Below are 16542 nucleotides of genomic sequence, written 5' to 3'. Positions count from 1 at the left end.
GTCTGTCTTGAGTCTCAAGAGAAGCTTGAAATTTATGAGTCGAGTAATCTAGCTGTTTATTTTACTCTTATCACACATCTTACAAGAATAATGGAGGTCTCCAAGTGTGATGTTGACATTACAAACAAACAAACAGATGCATACATCACAAAATGACGAATTACTCGACTTAATTTTCCGCACAAGTTTTCAGCTAGATGACGGAGGAAGAAAAGAATAACTGTGCATGCAGCGCTCAGCAGATAGTAATTGGTCAACATTTTCTCCTGGGTGTCTTCTGTCGGAACAAACGTTACGTAGAAAAGGAGGCGTGACAAGTTCCTGCAATGAATTACAAGAGTGCGGCAGAAACAAAGAAAACGATGCTTTTGACACAATAGTTCTTGTCATTAGAAACGTTTGCATGAGGCTCCACCTTTTGGCAATTCAGTACAACGATAAACCAGTATAGTAGCTAATGGTTCGACTTTGCTAAAACGAAAGTCGAATACGGGAAAGATACATAAAAGAGTGAAGATGAACGACTGTTAAAAAGTTTAACCAGGAATAAAAACATACCCTTTGTCATTTAAGAAAGATTTCGTCCTTTTACGTGAATGCATAATGTAGCAAGAAAGGAAGAACAAGTAAACACGAAAGAGTAGTGCACTCTCCCTCTTGTGTGTTATACAAAACAAAGTAAATATAAAACATGAGGAATAAAAGCGAAAGGTAAACTTACCTGCTCCTGGAGTTTTGCTTTCCCCAGTCGTGAAGTGAATGAAGGCACATAGATAGAATATCGCAGACAGAAGCTCTGCTCGTCCGACCACACCACTCACCTAGCAAAAAAACAAACAAAAAAAAACCTTTGGGAAAAGGAGGCGATTTTTATTATAACTACGCAGTACATATAAAAGACTAATAACTCGGAATTCTATCGAATAATTCTTAGCAAGAAAGAGAGACAAGTTAAATAATATGAAAATAGTCTCTTTTACAGACGTGTGTATGTATGTATGTAATATATGTATGTATGTATGTATATACTGTATATATATATATATATATATATATATACAGTAAAACTCCGTTTTTACGTTCCCGCAATTTAGGTTTTCCTGCCATTTACGTCATTTTCTGTTGGTCCCATCTTAAGACCTATTCTCACGATGTATTGTTTTCCCGCCATTAACAACTTGATGTGGACGTTATTTCCCGTGATTTGCGTTTTTTTTTTCTCGGTGGCAATACCGATTTTCGTATCGATTTCAGCGGAAATCTGCCCATTTCTGTTCTCAGGTGGCGTTGCTTTCGGCTGTAGTTTCGTTTCGCCATCACGGTGATTTGTGCGCATGCAGCAGTACTGTAGTGATGAGCGATACCGTGATTTTTCAATCACAGTACGAATTGATATTGCAGAATTTCTGCAACGTAATTTAGCGTGTGAAAGTTGCTTTCAAGTTGCGGTAGTGGATTATCGATGTTAGTAATATGGAGAAGAAAGACAGAAAATGTATTTCGGTAGAAGAAAAGATGGCAATTCTGCGACGTGTAAATTGGCATGCCGGAACACATGTGCATTTAGCAAAAGATCTTGGACTCTCCGTGTCCACTTTGAAAATGATAGGAAAAAAACAGGTCAAGCATTGAACTCAATGCAAAGCAATCTTGCGCCAAGTCAAAAAAAAAAAAAAAACGAAAAGCAAAAACAATTAACAATTAAAGATTTGTTTAAATAGATAAGTGTAAGTACATTGTAAAATCATTTATTTTCAGTTATTAAATTTTGTAATCTAGTATGTAGACTCACATACTAGCAGTAAGTCATCTTTTAGCCTTTTTTAATGTTTTTTACATTTCCTGCTATTTACACTTTCCTGTTATTTGCACTTTTTTCCATCAGTTCCCTGAAAAGTGTAAAAAAGGGGTTTTATTGTATATATATTTATATGCCTGCACAAAGCATGAATGTGTGCACTCTGAAAAGCCAAAGTTGATACCCAACAACCAAAAGGCCTTGTCTTCGAATCCACCATGAGCATGGATATGTTGTGAATGCCTTTCAGTGGAAGTTGAATTTTATCGTCTAGTGCGTGTGTATACCACTTTACTTACTGGAGGCCCAAAAGTGACTTCAATTTTTGATCTTCTTTTGATCAAAAAAGTTCAATTTTTGATCTTCTAGGGCAAAGTTTCCAGATTAATTATCCTGAGTACCTACCCGTGGTACTTACGTACAATAAGATTAACCTTTCATGGATGGGATGCACATTTCTTGATATTTAATTCAAACTGGAGCAACAAAATGCTACTCTAATTTGAAGTAAATACGAAATATTTCATTTTAAGTAATTAATTTGGTTTTAGCGTGTTAAAATATGTATGATTTTGCAAAAGTGTTTGCAAAAACACAATGAATGCGAGGGTTGGGAGGTTAAATGTAGCGCTAATTGCTCTCCAGAGGAAATTTATCAAGAGCAATGACAAGATGTGCATTTATGCAATCAGATTTTATATGAGAAAAACCTTAAAATGCAACTCGTACAGGAATTAAAAGTGTCAATTGAGCAAATTAACGAAGAAATCACAACTGCGGTGAAGATCTTTACTGACAGTCTAGCATCAAATATCAAACGATAATGTATGAAAACTTATATTTGATGTATAGGGATTAGATAGACTGAAAAATGGTTCTTTGCATAAAAAACTTCCATTGTATCAGCAGTATGATATATCTGAATACTATTATAAAGTGAAGTATATCAGAAAATTCAAATAAGAACTTTTTTCTTATGATCCTTTAATGTTTCCATTTTTCATCTCGCAAAGTTGATGTCAGGAGGACCATTCTTATGATTTTACTTCTAAATCGCCCCAACGTTCTTATTTTAAGCACATAACTACTGTGTCGTAAATATTTACTACAACAACCTAACAACTGTTGGGAACTTTAACTTTATTTTTAAACGTTTTTCATGATAAAATCTGCCATCCATTCAGCAATCAAAAAGACTTGCTCGAAAAAAAAAAATTAAGTGCCAGTGATCTCAAACTTAGAGTGAATTCTCTCTCTCTCTCTCACCTACTAACTACTGAAACCAGCCACGCTATTTATTAATATAAATACTGAAATCCGTCGCAATTCAAGACTGAAAGTCGTTGTCTGAAAAAATAACGCTGTTTGAAACATACCCGTAATAAGATACAGTGTTAGTAAATCCCTTAATGTGAATCATACTTGTACAAATTTAGCGTAGTGTACAAATTTTTGAAGCGGTAAGCTTCAAAAATTTATTTCTTTATCAGTTGTAAAACCGAAAGAAAGAGATTTTCAAAAAGAAAAAGATCTTAGGAATTACTGGACTTGGTATAAAAAAGGGAAGAAACATTAGAGCAAGTCAAACAGATTCAGGGATTTAACTTACCATTTCATACAATGATCACACAATTTTCCCAGTTCGTCATGTATAGATACTGCTCTGATTTGGAGAACACGTGGAATTTCTTTTAATATTAAAGTTGTTGCTTTCCAATTTTCTTAGTTTATCTCAGATATTATATTTCTGGCCCAAGGAACTGTGACCGATAGCCTATCATCTTTCATGTGTTAGACAAAACTGAAAGGTCTAACTACATGTGTTGGTGATGATCGATGTCATTGTTACGTGGTATCAACTCAGAAATTACATAATCTCTTTTTCTCTTATTCTAACTCTCTCTCTCTGAAGATCACTTTTCGTGACATTCATCGGTCTTTTGAATTTCAGCTCAACAACTTCTATGACTACAACATTTCAATAGCACCAAGTGTATACATTACGCCCGTCAACTGATGTGATTGATGAAGTTTGGATATGTTTCTATTTTTTTAAAATCCTTTTTAGAACCTCCCTCTGTGCCAGTTAGAGCATATAACCTGACAATCAAGTGTAGAAGTATAATTTTATCTTACGTGAAAAGCCGAAATTTCAAATGGTCAGTGTTATTCAAGAAGTATACTTACAGCTTCGGTGTGGATAGGGTGGACGGCGAACAGTACAGCAGCCACGACGCTTGTGGTCATAGGAAGGAAGAGCAGGCACACTCTGCAAAAGAAAATACTAAGATGTGTAAATTTTAAATATACCTAACTTATTATTACAGCTTATTACTTACACACTGTTATTCTAAAAATATCAGTAAGTAGTAAGTCGGGTATTTTAACATATCCGAAATATTTATAGAAATATGCTCAAAATCAATAATATCAATGCGAGTATTAGAAACAGTATTTTATGGATGATGGGCATTCAGTAATCTTAGGGGAAAAAAGTTTCAACCAGTTCCATATAGCTGAACTTCAATCCGAAATATACACTTTACAAACTCTTCTAATTGCTTAGGATAACGATGCAGGTGAAACAGTTAATGAATCACGTGAACAATGAGCTTATGAAGCGAAAATGTAAGTCCTTGGCATGACTGGTGTAAATATAAAAGACACCGAATCTCACCTGCAGTGCATTAATATAAGGGTTAAATTGAAAATTAGTGACAAGTTTTAATTTCTTTTCATATTCAACCTACAGGGGTTATCAAATAATGGAAACCCCTACAGAAGTTTTATTAATAAGCTGTAGGCCCACCTCGGGCTGTTAGAAAACACCATGAATTCAAAGTGAAATAGACTGATACAAGACATTTACATAAGATAATGGGATTTGGGACCATTCTTCCTTCAAAATATGTCCCCAACTGTGCCAGCGATGTTGCACGAAAAATGTCCGTGCAACAAATGTCAAATGTCATTATTTTAGGTAAATGACTTGTATCAGCCTATTCCGTTGTTGATTCATGGTGTTCCAACATCTTGAAGCTGGCCTACAGCTTATTAATAAAAAAATTCTCGAAAATCTTTGTAGGTGTTTCCATTATTTTAATAACCTCCTGTATATGCCTCCGTAGCGCAATTGGAAGAACGACGGTGCATTGCGCCCTTCGATTGGAATAGGCCTAAGTTCGATTCCCGTCGCGACGGGAGGAATCTTTATCTGGACGATTTCAATCGAAGGTGAGTTAGCCGATCTCATACGGAGGTAGCAGAGTTTATTCTCCCGGAAACTCGGGTTTTTCATCCCGCATACAGACAAATCGGCCCTTCAGAACACACGCAATTTACAGACAAAAAATACTAGTTGTGGTGGAGGTGGGCGGTAGATGGCGTTGATGGAGATGCTTCGTAGTAGAGGTTCGGTGTAGTGGTTGAGATAGTTGTAGGTGTCCTCCCGCGATGAGTCTTCGGACTCCTTGGAGGTGTCTGGAATAATAATAATATATTTAAACAAATCATCGACAACTCTAATAACCTTTGCCCACAAGTGTGATAACTGGACCTTTTACCAAAGTAGGTGTTTCTGAATATTCTGCAAGTACCATTTTATGAATTCTAAACTTTCTCTTTTGCTTAAGAACATTTTTGGACTGTTATGGAAGGGAGCAAACCGTCAATTAGTTCTGAAGAAAATGCATAATAGCTGCCATTGATTTTAAAACTTTCTTGAAGAGTTAAATTCCGTGTAGCAGTGCAACTTATAGATAATTATCTATAAGTTGCAATCTATACACAGCGATTATAATCGCAGTGCATCCATTATGATAATTTCAGCTGGCATTTTCAGCTGTTTTCATTTTTATAATACTACTGTTATTAACAGATATATAATTTCGAATAAAGATTATTACACCTCCAGATTTGTAATCTCTACACTGATAATATTTTTTAAAATCCCCTTATATTGTACAAATCTACTTCATCATTAATCCATATTTCCGTTCATAATACGCCATTCACTGAGAGCTCAAATTGTTTAGAAGTTCCAGAAGTAATTATCTCGAATACTTCTTGTATTTCTATGCAATACTTTTAGTAATGAAAAAGTAAAACGTAAGTCAAATGCTCCTTAATTCTACGTAAGTCATGACATACTGCACGTTTATGAAAAGCAGCATTACACTTTTGATTATCCTCATCAGACATTACTGATTATAAGATAGTCTTATCTGTTGCTGTTCAGAGGTCTTCTCCATACCTGCATATTTTGAAAGTATTGTCTTTTCTCATGAAAAGTTTGCCATCAGAGTGTAACTCTTGCTTATATTTATTAGTTAAGAATGGTTAGTTAGGAATTATATATTTTTAAGGTTAACCTTAATTTTATTTGAAAATTTCGGTTCTATTTCAGGCACATTTTCACGTGTCTCCTGGAAAACACCAACAATTTCCTGGTTTGAATTCATTGCTTGTTGATTAAGGTCATCCACTGTTTCAGGAATTAATTTAAGTTCACTACTACTACACAGTCAGTTCTACGTGGTTTCGAATACGCTTTCTAGTTTACCATTCAAACATTCCAATTCCTTAATTTCGTGTATCAAGCCAGCAATGATAGAAAGAAAATCAATTTTGTTCGAATTATACTCTGCCTGACTTTTAAGACCAGTAATGTCGTTTTGTTCTTTCATCAAATTCAATAATTCGTAATACATATATTGTTCGTATTACTTTTCTTGTGACATTCATTATTATTATTATCATCATCATCATTAAATTTCTATGTACCCTCAAGGGGATGTACAGGATACTATGATAATATTACATAAAAATTTCACACCATTATCAATTTCTGGCGACAATTTTCTTCTAATTATTTGGTAATCTCACAAGACACTCCAATATTCTTATATTTCGGTTTTCCAAGGTACTCAACATTAATTACCTAAGATATTGGTCTTTCTCTGGGTCTTTTTCCTGCTATCTTGGCACCAAACACCTGATTTGCTATCCATTATTATATTCATATTTGAACGAACGATTGCTCTACTAAATTAACAAAACATGTTTTAATTAGACCTGTGAATTATACTTGTTCACATGCCAATTTACCTGTTCCACTGAACCGAAATCTGAGTTTCAGGAAGGACAAAACCTGTTAGCTCCATCTGAGATGAAATTCAGAAAGATGTTTACCGTAATCTCACGTGAGATTAAATACATAATCGCCTAATGCATAAAGGAAATACGTTTAAAGACTCTTTAGCGAAAACTTAATGAATAAGTGAGTTCTGCTTACAAGTAATACTTTCCTCGATCTTGACGGAGATCTTACGTAATATTTATGTGGCGTTATGCCACATATAGCAGTATATACTATATTTCTCTGCATCCAAAAACTAAATAAATAAAAAAGAAATGGATGTGCCTTTATCGTTGAAAGCAATTTTCTTTCAAATGCAATTCGGTTTGAACCATTGACAGGAATCCAATGTACTGCAGTGAGCCGAATGCATAGAACTGCATCTGTTACCGCTGCTTGTTACTAACCACTAGAACCTCCCACATCACATTCCGTCCGATTTCAAAACACCATCCGTTTTTCATCCTATTTCACGGAACCATTAAACCGACATCCTTTGGTGAATACGAAATGTATCAAAACAAGGAGAAACGCGCGCAAGCTGATTTCATCGAAGCACCTGAGAACCAATGGTGTCTTCAACAAACAGAAAGAAAGAGGTAGCCACGAGCTGCCTCAATCCACTCGAGTTTTTATATCATTTCTACTTTTAGGGTGAATGATATTTGGAAACATCTGCAGTGACCACACACCGATCTGTCGTGACTCAAATACTGTTTCGTGTAGAATCAAAAATCAACAGAAACTCAAGAATTCCTGTTTATCATCTATGTAATGGAAATAATGGGAGATGTCTATCTGGTTTAAAATTGGAAAAACGGTGAAGTTTTTTTTTGTTCTATGTGATGCATCACACTTTGAGCGGAAACAGAAATTATCCCCTGCTTAGAGTAGACCGTGGTGCTTGGAAATGAGTGCAAAGCGATATTTTATATTTTCAAGAAGCCACAAATACGTAGTCGGGAGACGAGTAGCAACTTATGATGACGGATTTTGTGTATTATCTGCTCTAATGCGAATTTTACTTTTTTTTTCAGATGAAGTGAAACTGGAAATGGGAGTGCAGCACAACTTATTACGTATTGTTAGAGAATATATATCGGTTTGGAATACAGTTAAAACTTCGCTCTCCTAAACAAAAGCATATTATGCGAAAAAACTGCAAGAAATAAGGAATATAAATGCATACTATTATTTATTTCTATTTATTTTCTCAGAATAAAATATGTGCGCGAAATGATGGCAGTGTTAGGCAGTATTTATTAGGGAGAATGTAATTTTGTTTTACTTTATCAAGTTTACAAATTCATTTAACCAAATTGTAAGAAATCATATTATTCTTTCTAGAGAAGAGCTTTTACAACAGTCATTTAGAATCGGTGAAAAAACTCATTAGTAGGTTGAAGAAAAGGAACGTTTATGAGTTCGTTTTCTTCAACCAGTTTTAATCATTTGAGTGCAAGATGAAATAAACAGAATTAACTAGCAAAAAAGCAGATGATATGAAAGATAGGAAATTATCTTATATCAGTAAGGAACAGAATTTCCAAAATACATTGAGTTTTATGTTGTTTAAAGATTTGGAAAAAAATAATTTTATGTTTTGTCAACATAAATGATGTTATGTTGTGATAACATACGTGACGATGATGATAGTATGTCGAAAGCAGTCTCGAACATTTTACCTTACTTCATTGAACTTCTTTCTGAAGGCAATAAGTCGACTGCTGGAGACTATATGAATATGGACATCTGGGGGAGCAGGAATATTTGCAGTTTTTTTTTATTGGTTTTATTTTTTATTTTTTATTACTCGAAACAGAGTACAATTATAATGATAATTTATAACGATGAGTTGAAGATCATGAAAAAACCATCTACTTTAAATTGAATAATCACTTTTCAATTTGCAATACAACAATCGCTTCCTCTTAACCTATCTGCATATCTTCATTCATTTTAAGCCGATTATGTTTCGTAATTATCATTTAATTATATGTTCACATTTACGAGGGTGTGTTGAAAAGTTCTGATAATTACCATGTGATAACCAAAACCTCTGAGATGCCTTCTTATATATATCCTAAAATAAAAAGAACAAATTATTACAATTTGATGAAACATAGAGGTTAAAAGGTTCAAGATGTACTCCTTTAATATTATTTTGTCCCAGGTGTTTATCATAAATTTTCAGCTCTCTCCTCGTATAGCTAAGTCACGTTATTAAAAATGATGGTGCTGATGAAATTTCAACTGTGCCAAAGACGACTTCGGTACTGATTTGAGTTGCTTCGGAGCCTCAGGACATTTCACTATTTTAGATAAACATCCCACTTTGCAAACATGAAATACTTATTATAAAATAAAATTCAAATACTGGTAAAAATTGCATTACAAAAAATGAAAAATCGAATAAAGTATATGACTGTATCAAATGGCGTTACCATAATGCAGTGCGCACCAGTGGACGCCTATCGAATATATCATCTAAATATTTTAACTACTACCACAAAATAATTGATTCGGAAGTTCTGACATCAAACCTCACACAGAAAAAAATATCGCAAAACCTGTAGCACGTCAGAGCTGTATTTGAGTAAGAGGATAAGGGGAAAGTAGAAATCTGTGTTCGTGAATAGAGATAGCTAGAGATGGTACTCTTTGGGAAAGGCACTGTAAGCCGGAGGGCTGTTCCAAAAAAACAAAGTTCGATGGAATGAAAAAAGAGGAAGAGAAGTAAGTGGGTTCTGTAGGTTTGAAGCTTGACAGCAGCTGCTCGTCTTCTTATTGGCTTAGGAGATAGCCCAGGAATGGTGGTAGTAGTCAGTTCAGCAGATCATCGTGCATGCAAATATTTATAAGAGGCATTTGGACAGAAACAAACGTATATGCGCGAATCTGTGAGATATATCGTCAGTTAGCTGGATTACTCTCTTCTGGATAGCATTAATCAATTTGAGGATGTCTACGTACACACATCATATGCTGGATCAGTAATCAAAGCATGGGTGGATTTGGAATTTATATAAGTGCTAGAAGCTGTCCATTTGAGAAGTAATGCCATGAGTGAAAAGGATAAATTAGAGGCCGAGAAAGCTATGTATATGTGACTTCTGTGCCCGGAAATATGCTGGGCTGGAAATAGGCTTTCTCTTCTTAGGCTGAGCTGACTTTCTTTGACGATGTGAATAATATGAAAGGTAAGAAGAAGTAAAGTGAAATATTTCTTGAGAGAAATAAAACAAGACGGCTGAATTTTGATAGCCCTGAACTTCCCAAAAGTTAATTTATTGAAGTATGACAGTGTGATCAAAATTTTAAAATACACTTGTTATGGAAGATTTTGAAATTTCGAATAATTATGAATTATATTCCCTGAACTCTATATTTATAATCCTCCCTGAACGCAGTATGTTTCAAACTGAGTAGCAATTTGAAACACACTGCCTTTTTGAGGGATGGCAGTCTGTTAAGGTGGTAAGAAAGCAGTAGCGTGCATGCTGTTTGTCGCAGTGCGATGTACCTTACCTGTAGCGTCTCTCTCTCACGTTTAAATTAAACAGATATTTAATTTAAATTTGCTGTTTGCTAGAGAATAAAAAAGAAGTAACACGAAAAATTTATTACTATACTAGAAGTTATGATTTTATACAACGAAATTACGCAAAAAATTGTAACCACTTAATATTAATGCTATTTATGCACCGAAAACATAACATACAACTGTTAATGACAATCCGAGCCTATCAAGAATATGAGACTAGCACTCACGGAAACTCAAGAATTTAGGATTGACTCTCAAAACAATGAACATCAGAAAGAATAATATTGTATTTCAAGACAGAAATGTCTTGAAATGCAGTATTATTCTGAAAGCGTCTGTTTGCAATCCTAATTTCTCCCCTCCTTTTAATTCTTTTAAACGTCTATGCAAAGATGTCACGAAGCATATGGACTTTGGACTAGTGAGAGAGGGTCAGACGGAGCATTGGGTCGCGCCATTTAGTATATGCATCGGAGGGACGCACGTTTATATGGCATATGTTCGCAGAACGTTTCCAGGTGGCTGAATTTTATCCACAGCGAAGTTTCATTGGTGGAGTATAATGCCGTAGGACGGCTGTTCACGCTGTTTGCTCTGAGTCCATTAGCTGTGGTGGTTGGTATCATGAAGGCCGAGACCTATCACGTCCAGATAATTCTGCTTTACCTGTTATGGAGGAATTCTTCAAAGAATGAGACTCCTACGTGTAATAGCACGGAAATGGTCCCTGTTATGCTTCGTCTCATAAAAAGGAACTTTCTTGACAGAAATGTGGAAACACTCACTTGGATTCCTCACAGCATCATCTCAGTCCCTATGAAATGCATTAGCGAGTTCAGAGTGAAGGATCAAATGCAGGCGGAATTATATTTCGAAGAAAGCATAAATTCATTTATTTTAAATTGATATCCAGCTCATTATATCATTAAACCCTAAAAAACAGAAAACTAAATCGCAAGAAGGTGCAAATTTCTAATTTGGTACAAAACTTGACAGATCTCACCTTAAGTGTCGAGAATGAGAGGTTTACTAATTTCTTTTGAATAATGGGAATGTTTCCCTTTCTGTTTCTCCCATCAAGCGAATATATTTCAAACTAATTGATTTCTCTATTGTAAGGAGATGTGTCCATATCGAAATTACTACATCGACATCGGGTAATTAACTTAGATAATTGTTATATAATGTTACTATCTTGTGTATAACTGAAATTCTTGTGTCACGAAGTGAGAAAAAAATAAGTAGCTTTGTAAACTAAAATGAGTTTCTTGGTTAGGAAGCTAAAATAAGTTCCATATTACTGTTAAATGTAGAAATACTCAATTTGTATGTTTCAAGAAAAGAGAAATTTGTCACAGTTCATCAAATTAGAACAGGCAGCAATTCGTGATTATTATATCTTCTAGTCTACTACAGCAGCTTGGTAAAGTAAGAAAATGATTACTAAGAGGAAATGTGGTTGAAGATTACAGTGGCTGGATTATTTCCTTTGTTTTGGAAATGCTTTCGTAATTGAAATTCCCAGTAATAAACATTCTTTAAGAGTGGATTATTTCGTCGAGATTCGTGATTTTTAAGATGCGCGAATTTAATACTGAGACCATATATTTATTAAAAATGTATTAATGCACAGTGTGCTCCTATATTTCATTACATTTAATTTTTTTGCGTTTCATAGATTTCCGTTTAACAATTTTTCTTAAAATGGATTATGCTGATTTATGAGAAAAATAACGTAAGCCATAGCGATGTTTCCAAACACATCAAGACGTTTACAAGTATTACTCGAGGCGAAATTTCAGAAAATAAAGTGTTTTCGATCTGGTAAAGGCTATGGTTACATTTATCAGGGTTGGAACTAACATACATTTATTACGTCGTAGTAATAAATGTGAACCTGTGGTTCGTGTAGCTCCTTTGGCTTAAATATAAAAGGATCATCACAGTTTTTATGATTATGGAACTCCCTATAATAATGAACTGTTTTGGCTACAATTACTCTAAATTATAAATACTAGAAAAAATACATTAATGTGAACAATAGTGTAATGATATCAGCAGTCTATCATTGTGCTATTAACTCTTCTGAAATCAGCAACTCTTTCGAAATTAATGGTTTTCTCTGGGATTGAGATATGTTTGAAGGTTTGTTAAAATATGAAGCTGAAATAAAAATAGACACAGAAGTTGAAAATATACGAAAAGCATGAAATGATGGAAATAATGAATAAAATATAGTGAAAATTACAAGATGCGAATTCTTCTTCTTACCTGTGGTACTAACAGGTTGTGAGGTCCAACAACAAGATTCATATGGAAAAAAAAATTGTGGCAGAGAATTGAAATATCCAACACTATTTCGAATTGAAAGACTTGATAATGGCCACACTATTAATTCAGGTTATCCTCATTAGGAAAATACAATTTTTATCAACCACTTCATCCTGAGAGGAGATATTTCACTTAAGCCCTACTCACATACATGCAAATTATTAGGCATTTCAGAGTAAATTTGTTTAAAAATCAAGAAAATATCAGCTTTAAACGAAGGATCTTAAAATTAGTAAAGCAATCAAGTAGTAAGAAGTGCAAACTACTAAATAAACGTTTTATTTTCAAATCATCGCACTATGGTATTATGAACTCCGATATCCGAATTGATTCACACCCGATTTAGCCTATGTTACAGGCTAAAGTAAAATATAGGACCTACCGCTCACACCCTTCTTCGGCTTCTTATATCATCACTACGACTTCAATAATTACATGGGAATAAGGATACAATTAACTACTATCTTAATTGGAAGCAAACTGATTTAAATGTGCAGTTATTAGTTCTCGAATTTTATACTTCCTAATGATTAGTTTATTTTTTAAAAAAATGAAAAGCTGAAACATATGCAGACCATCTTAGTCTCTGTTACTTTTCTTTCACTCAGCATACTACGTAGTTGAAGAGAAAATTGAGTACATTGATTAAAAATTGTCTCAGAGACACATCTCAATATACGCGTACTGTTACACGAAGCATGAAATAAAAATCAGCCTCACCTGTAGTAGAGAAGGCACACAACAGCGTGTAGGATTACGTTCGCTAAGTGATAGCCTAGCGGCTCCAGACCGTGGACGGCGTAATTCAGGCGAAATGAAAGAATGGTAAGCGGGCGATAAGATTTGTGGCTTTGTTCCTGCGAAAGGAAAACGAAGTAAAAGTTGCATTTAATTTGAAATAAGTTGAATAAATTCTATTTAATAAAGATCAATAATGTATAGAATGACCACACCATAACGTTTCAAGAGATCCCAAGCCACATAAAAGGAAACTTTCATATCTTCCATGCGGAAGAAGATAAATTCTTCTTGGTTAAATGAAAGTAAGAATAGTTAAAGCCTTAATCTTTATTTACATTTTTCATAGGATCAAGTAATGAATGCAAATACCGAAATGAAAACTGCTTTTACACTGGAAAATTTTGTAACATAACCCTGAACGGCAAATTCCTGTGCTGTGCAGTTTGTTAAACTGCACAACACAAACGTTATACCGAACAGCGACATTTACAGGAGAATAATTAATTAGAATTTAAATACAGTATTTTGAAAATAACAAATAAAGATGAAGAGTTGACTTTTTTTATAAAACGTTTATAGTTATATTTAAATAGTGAAGGTGATAAATTAAAATTAATTTAATGCAACATAATGCATTTCAATTGAACTATGAGTAATTATTTAAATTCGCAACAACCAAAATCAGACAGCTAGTTCGAAGTTGCATAAAACACTGGAGACAAATATTATTATTTGTCTATAGCAAATCTTTATTCCATGAATATATAAATCATACTAAATAGTCTGAAATTAATTCAAAAAATATTTAGCAAAAAATGCCACAGATAAGGCTGATTATCGTATTTTCCACACTACCACAATTGATAGTTTTCCATTCCTATACACTTATGATTGATGAGATCACTCTTCAATGTAGAGTTAGTTAGATCATTATTGTATTTTTATGCATTTTCCTTCAAATTCAGTATACTTAATAATTCTGTCCTCTGTAAGTCTGCCGATATTTGATAGTTTTGTTGGTTGAGGAGGGGGGGATTAATACAGTATCCATAATGCACGTGATGCTGTCTTAGTCGAAAAAAGTGCAAAGCAAAAAATATATGAAGCTTAAATTGAAAAATGAAATAAAACGGATGAGGAGAAAGAAAAGAAATTGAAAGTAGAAGAGAAAGGAAAAGCAGAATTATATAAAAATGTTGATTAATTTATCTTATTAAAATAAAAATATATCGAAATAAGTAAAACGAAGAAACACACACACAGACATACAAACACACAGAGAGCGGGAGGGAGAGAGAGGAAATGAAACTTCGAATACCAAAGGAATTAAAAGCTGTGGAATCGTAATAAAAAGAAAAGCCGAAAGAGAAAAATAAGAATTTTCCATTAATGTATAAAGAAAACAGGAATGCATAAAGAGGAAAGTATGAATGAGGCAGATAAAGTGAGGCGATGAGAGAAAAAGACATATACGCACATAAGAGAGAAATGGGAAAATAAAAACGTTAATCGAAAGGAGCCACTTAATGGCTCCAAGCAATCAGTGTTGGTGTATGAGAAGGAACTTTTACTGAATAAAATGTTTGAGTTTACTTTTGCGAACCGAGAACTTCTCTGCCTAGATATTTATGAGAAGCATCAGTTGCGCTACTGTTTCTATGGCAACGGCCAGAAACTAAACAGAAATAGCTTACAAAGTAAATGATACTTTCAAGTGTGTAATGATTTTCGGATCTGCTTTCAACGACTGAATGCAGAGCTTCCGCTCCTTATAACGAACAGAGGTCAGAGATGTTAGCATTATAATCCCTCGTGCCCTAACTAATTACCCGCTGTAGTAGTTGTCGAAATCAAGCCTTCAGGAAGTTTACCTTCTTCAACGGAGTTCCCCAGAAGTCGTTAAGAAAGACGTTAGGGAGGGGTGCATGAGGTCTGACGTCCCTGTTGTCTCTTACTGCCGCTATGTCGTCGAACACCAGTCCACAGTCCAGAGAAGTCCAGTAACACGTGAAGGCTAGTCCCACCATTACTAGAGGGAACAGGCTCCTTCTTTGCTTCTTCATCGCTACAAGAAAAGAAAAAAAATACTATTCACATTTGTGTTAATGGGATTGTGTTGTCACCCACGTAGCTAATACAGAAACACTAGGGGTGTCACACGGTTCGATGGTATTGCGAAAATACTTTCCCGGCGATAATCAATCAAGCAAGAGACCGCTTCGCATTAAAAGCGTGAGCGATCACATGAAATACACTTAAAACTACACTTTTTGGTTTAAACAAAGTTATTGGGTTATGATAAGCTTTTTCTAATATAAATAATCAATAGAAACGATGGAAAAAATATTACTTAACACAGTGATGAAAAGGTTAGTCATGCGTGCTCGACCTTCAATCCATAAATTAAAAAGCCTCTTTAGTTTAGTCGGTAATGACTTCGCCTCCAAAGAGGAAAAGGTGTCAGTTTCCATCCTGTCAATGATGGAAAGATCTCTTTCTGAAACTTTGTATTCATTACTAAGTCAATTTCTTAGAGGTAGGAGAAAGTTTTCATCAAAAAGAACCAAACATTGGCTCAACAAATTATACACACAGAGCTTCACAAAACGTACAATTTATAGATAACTGTAAATGTATTATGATTATGATCTCGGTTTGCCTTTTGTCGATCTAAAATAATCCCTGTACGTATAAAATACCTCTGGAATACTCGCTTAACGAATTCAAAGCACTCTAGTTTAATAAACATTTACTGGAAGCAATATCTCTTACCATTTAATACTAGTCCGTGAAGTATGGATCAATAAGACCTCATGTGAGCAATCAATACAACATTAAATATATATCGTAAAATTATTGTATACGCAAACTTCAAGTACTTCACTTAATCAGTAATGAATTCAAAGTGAACTGCAAGCAGCGGAAATCATTAAAAATAAATTATCCTATTTGTATGAAGACAGAATAATTAAAGAACAATAAAAAGATGGA

General features: G+C 34.3%; 1 protein-coding gene across 1 annotated transcript in view; it reads right to left on the bottom strand.

The window, feature by feature from the left end:
• The window catches only part of LOC150103092 (protein O-mannosyl-transferase Tmtc3-like), a 235541-nt gene that overhangs the window by 75590 nt on the left and 143409 nt on the right, over positions 1-16542 (bottom strand). Inside the window, exons 2-5 of the mRNA XM_090398575.1 lie at positions 15423-15616; positions 13531-13667; positions 3986-4067; positions 722-821 (exon numbers count right to left, since the gene is read on the bottom strand). Coding sequence (XP_090254701.1) covers positions 722-821; positions 3986-4067; positions 13531-13667; positions 15423-15616 — 513 coding nt within the window. The remainder of the gene's footprint in view (positions 1-721; positions 822-3985; positions 4068-13530; positions 13668-15422; positions 15617-16542) is intronic.

Source organism: Typopeltis vanoorti, chromosome 9 (genome assembly GCF_054136105.1).
Source record: "Typopeltis vanoorti isolate ZY-2024b chromosome 9, IOZ_Tvanoo_1.0, whole genome shotgun sequence".
Taxonomy (NCBI): Eukaryota; Metazoa; Arthropoda; class Arachnida; order Uropygi; family Thelyphonidae; genus Typopeltis; species Typopeltis vanoorti.
Note: the sequence above shows the minus strand (reverse complement) of the source record. Positions and strands in the feature narration are given on the sequence as shown.